Genomic DNA, 4597 nt, shown 5'->3' with positions numbered 1-4597 from the left:
AAGAAACGTGGGTTCAATCTCTGGGTCAAGAAGATCCCCTGGAGGAGGGCATGGCAATCCACTCCAGTATTCTTGCCTGGAGAATCCCATGAACAGAGGAGCCCGGCAGGCTATACAGTCCATGGGGTCACAAAGAGTTGGGCACAACTAAGTGACTTAGCACACAGCACACAAATGGAAAAAATTGGCTATACTGGACTTATGACATTTGGCAAGCACTGGAAACTCACGCTGGATTTTTACAGTGCACTACAAAAAGTTCTATAAATTTGCGTTGAAAATATTTGATTCATATCTCTCTCTAATTATATCTCCTCCAGGCCATACATCTTGGGGTGCTTCAATGTGTTCTTAGAAACAATTCCAGATACAGAATAAATACAATGCTGTATATAAAAAGAAATGAATAGTTTTAGGAGACAGATAAAAGAATGAATAATTGGTTCATGAATATACATATATGTGAACAATAGGAAACCAGTAGTGTCATTTGTTTAGGCTTTCAAAAATCTTCCCAACAGGGTTTATGTCACCAATAAAAAAAATATTGGTGATTAAGAGAAAGTAGTGAGAAAGAGGCAGAAAGCAGAAGACAATGAGGCCAGAGGGACTGGCATTTCCTTAGTCTGGCGTCAGATAATTGGTAACTTGTTGATGGAGAATCTGCACAGAAAATTTTCCTGCTGAAGAAGATGTCTATATCCTCAAAATTATAAAGAGATACTTGATATAATAAACCTGAAGGACTTGGATGAAATGTGAGTATTTTCCAACTCACCAAAGGAATGAGAAAAAGACCCATTCTTGGTAAATGTGGAGATTATCAATGGAATAATTAGCATCCTGGTTACTTCTAGATGTAGATTATGGGTAAATATATGGACAAATTGAAACAATTATCAATTTAAAATCTTGAAAGAAAAGAGAAGTAAAGAAACTAGCTAGAAAGAAATAATTAATTAGATGATACAATTAGAACATATGCATGTGATCTAATATAAATTAACATAAATTTTGAATTAAGCCTTTACTTGTCTAAATGTTTATTCTCTTTAGGGAAGAGAATTAATCTAACAGAGTGTGGTAACACTCTACTTATGAGCTAATGAACTAGAAAAAGTTAATTTCAGATACAGGGAACATAATGATCAGGATAAAATCCTTTTAACATTATTTATGAAATCTTTCTAAAAATCACAAATGGTCTGAAAGCTCTCTTCATTGCTAACTTCATCTCTTTATTCCTGAATGTGTAGATGACTGGATTTAAAAAAGGAGTGAGAACAGCATCAGAAAGAGCAAGAAACTTGTCCATTTGGGAATTGGGGTGTGGCCATGTATAGACAAACATGGTTGGACCAAAGAACAAAATAACCACAGTGATGTGAGCTGACAAAGTGGAGAGGGCCTTGGATAAACCACCTGAGGAGCATTTCCAAACAGTTAACAGGATGAAGATGTAGGAGATGAGGAGTATAAAGAAGGAACTAACACAGATAAACCCACTATTGACAGTGACCATGAACTGAAGTCTGTAAGTATCTGTACAGGCAAGTCTGAGGAGCTGAGGGAGATCACAGTAAAAGCTGTCCAATACATTAGGACCACAGAAGGGCAAATTAACAATAAATGCTAGTTGGAACAGTGAGTGGCTGACACCAAGGGCCCAGGCAGCAGCCAAAAACAAAATGCACATCCTTGGGCTCATGATGCTCAGATAGTGGAGAGGCTTACATATGGCAACATATTTGTCAAAGGCCATGGCGATGAGCAGCACCATCTCCACCCCACCAATGACATGGATGAAGAAGATCTGAGCAATGCAGCCTCCAGAAGAAATGACTTTACGCTTTCTGAAAAGGTCACAGATCATCTTGGGAGAAGTGACAGAGCAGGCTCCCAAGTCAATGAAGGAGAGGTTGGCCAGTAGGAAGTACATGGGGGAATGTAAGTGAGGATCGGTGGTCACAGAAAACACAATGAGGATGTTCCCAGTCATGCTTGCTGCATAGAGCACAGAGAAGAAGACCAGGAGGAGCAGCTGGATCCCCCATGAGTGAGTGAGGCCCAGAAACACAAACTCAGACACCACCGAGTGATTCCCTCCATCCATCGATCCAGCCAACAGGGCTGCCACTGAAATACTGATAACTATGAAAATGAGGACGAAAGTGTGATTGTGGAGATGATAATTTCCGATTTTTCAATGTTCTTGTAATGAATGAAAAGTATGTAATTATCCAGTTCCTCAAATATGCAAACAAAAAGATAACAATCAACACAGTATCATCACAATGTTTGAGCTGCAATGTCCTTCAAATCTATCATCACAAATACTGTCACTTCAACATTCTGTTCATAAATTAACACAGTAGGCAAGTACAAAAGATTCATGAGTGTCCATGCCATTCATCAGCTATTTAAATCACTTCTGGGGACTTCCCTGGTGGTCCTCTGGTTGGGAATACACCTTGCCATGCAGGGAACAGGGGTTTGACCCCTGCTTGGGGAACTAAGATCCCACATACCTCGGAGCAACTGAGCCAGTGCTCTACAGTCACAGTATAGAGTCCATGCACCTCAACAAAAGATCCCACATAATGCACCAAAGATCCCACGTGCTGGAACTAAGATCTCACATAGCCAATAAGTAAAGATTTTTTTAATTCACTTCTGATATTGACTATTCCTTATTTCCAAAATATTCTGTCATGGTTTTATATATATTCTCATAATCCACTTTTCTCACAATTCACTGACAAAAAGTAGTCATGAGAGGAAAACATGATTGATTGGTCGATTGTCACCTGGATTGAAAGTTACATGAGACATGAATTGATAGTCTCCTGTCTCTTATCCTCATCTCAGGATAAGCTATAGATTGAGACTAAATAAAGAGAATGTTGTATATAAAACTGGAGATCCCACAAGTATAGTAAAACAGGGGAGGTATGTGGACTTCAATAAGAAATAAAAAAACCACTGTTTCCATCACATTTTATCATGTCCATGGCTATTCTGGGTGCCTCTAGTCTCCACATAATTTTTCATGACTACAAAATCCCTAAACTGGACTCAAAACTCAATGAGGCTTTCATAATGGAGCCTACAGCAGCAGGTGTGAAAGGCTTTCTCCAGACCTAATAAATGTGTTTTGGGGGAATTTCTGCAGTTTCTGCTAAGGTATATATCTAAAGCAGCCACAGATGATGTAAAATATCCTGAAAGCATTTTTCTGTTCATACATGTGAAGGTATAGAAGTCAGCACTTGGAATAGTCGAGATATTAAGTAATAATTCATTGGTGTCTCAGCTTTGTCTTAATGTCATCTCTTACATTCACTGATAGACCCTTATGCTTTAAAGTATTCAGTATCACCTGCATGATAACCTATTCCAGTAGCTGATATTATCCTGCTTAATTTTACTTTGAAATCTATTCAGGTATTTTATCTTCAAGGCAATTTGTATTTTATATTTTTGATTTATGATTATAAAATATGAGAAATATCAAACACTAATAAGTCCCATTATAGGAGGGCAGATGAGATTCCTTCTTGATATTAAATCATAATATACAAAGTGTGACACTGGAGAGTTAGTTCTTTAATATATGTAGTATTTATATGTGAGGGAGAGGGTAAGCAGACAATGGTGTTGTGTTTCTCTGTGTCCAGACACCCATCTCAATCACTCCTTGTAGATTAGAGCAGTCCCTGAAAACACCTGCTAGAGGTTAATTATTTTAGGACTTAATGAAATGCAGTAGAACAGGTATACTGATATCTTTCATTTTTTGAAGTACAACTCCAGACCTTCTCACTCAAAGGGCCATCTGACTGATGCTCTCATTCATCATAGACTGCCCAACTGACCGAGTCTCTCACTATATTCTGACTCCAATTCTGGGTCAGCGTCATTGGCGTGAATGCCTTTCTATTCTCATCTACATATATTGACTACACTATCATATCCAAATCGAATGGTCCATAGTCTCAAGGTGCACACTTTCTGTTACCAGAAACCTGAGGCTTGGAGCAGGGTGCAGGGAACAACCACTTTCTGCTGGTCATCAGGTTGGAGGAGTCCCGAGGGGATGAGACTGATGGGACAGACATACAAAGGAAGGGAGTGGAGGCACAGGATGGGGGAAGGCAAGAGGCTCAGTAATTATTGGAAAGGTCCAAGGTTTTGGTGATGAAAAGCACATGTTCTCAGTGTGATGGGATGAAAAGCTGTCATGGAATTATGTATGGGCCATTTTGTCCAAGATGGTTATCATTCACATGAAAAACATGAGGCCAAATCCAGGTTCTCAAAACTGGAAGAACTGGAAACCAAAACCTAGGTCTCTTGACTCTCATTCTAGAAAGACAGACTCGAGAGAAAATCATCAAGTTAACAAAAAGAAAATAATCTTTCTTGGTGAAAATCAAAACTAACCAGAGGCAGTCATACACTATCCATTATTAACATTAAATTATGTATCTACCTAATAATAAATAAATATTACCTAAAAACAGTTAATAAAGATTATTTGACTAGTACAATCGCAAATTATATTTGGGAAAGTGGTTATTCATTCCTGTTAGGTTTG

General features: G+C 38.4%; 1 protein-coding gene across 1 annotated transcript; it reads right to left on the bottom strand.

The window, feature by feature from the left end:
* Positions 1-1174: 1174 nt before the first annotated feature.
* Positions 1175-2113, bottom strand: LOC133067275 (olfactory receptor 4F3/4F16/4F29-like). Its single transcript, XM_061158426.1, has one exon. It carries the CDS (start codon positions 2111-2113, stop codon positions 1175-1177), a length of 939 nt encoding a protein of 312 aa, XP_061014409.1.
* Between the last annotated feature and the right edge of the window lie 2484 nt (positions 2114-4597).

Source organism: Dama dama, chromosome 12, assembly GCF_033118175.1.
Source record: "Dama dama isolate Ldn47 chromosome 12, ASM3311817v1, whole genome shotgun sequence".
In the NCBI taxonomy this organism is placed as follows: Eukaryota; Metazoa; Chordata; class Mammalia; order Artiodactyla; family Cervidae; genus Dama; species Dama dama.
The sequence above is the reverse complement of the archived record's forward strand: the minus strand, read 5'-3'. Positions and strand labels throughout refer to the sequence as shown.

Excerpts from the sequence above, each read along its gene's own strand:
- LOC133067275 (XM_061158426.1), bottom strand. The coding sequence starts at position 2,113 with ATGGATGGAGGGAATCACTCGGTGGTGTCTGAGTTTGTGTTTCTGGGC.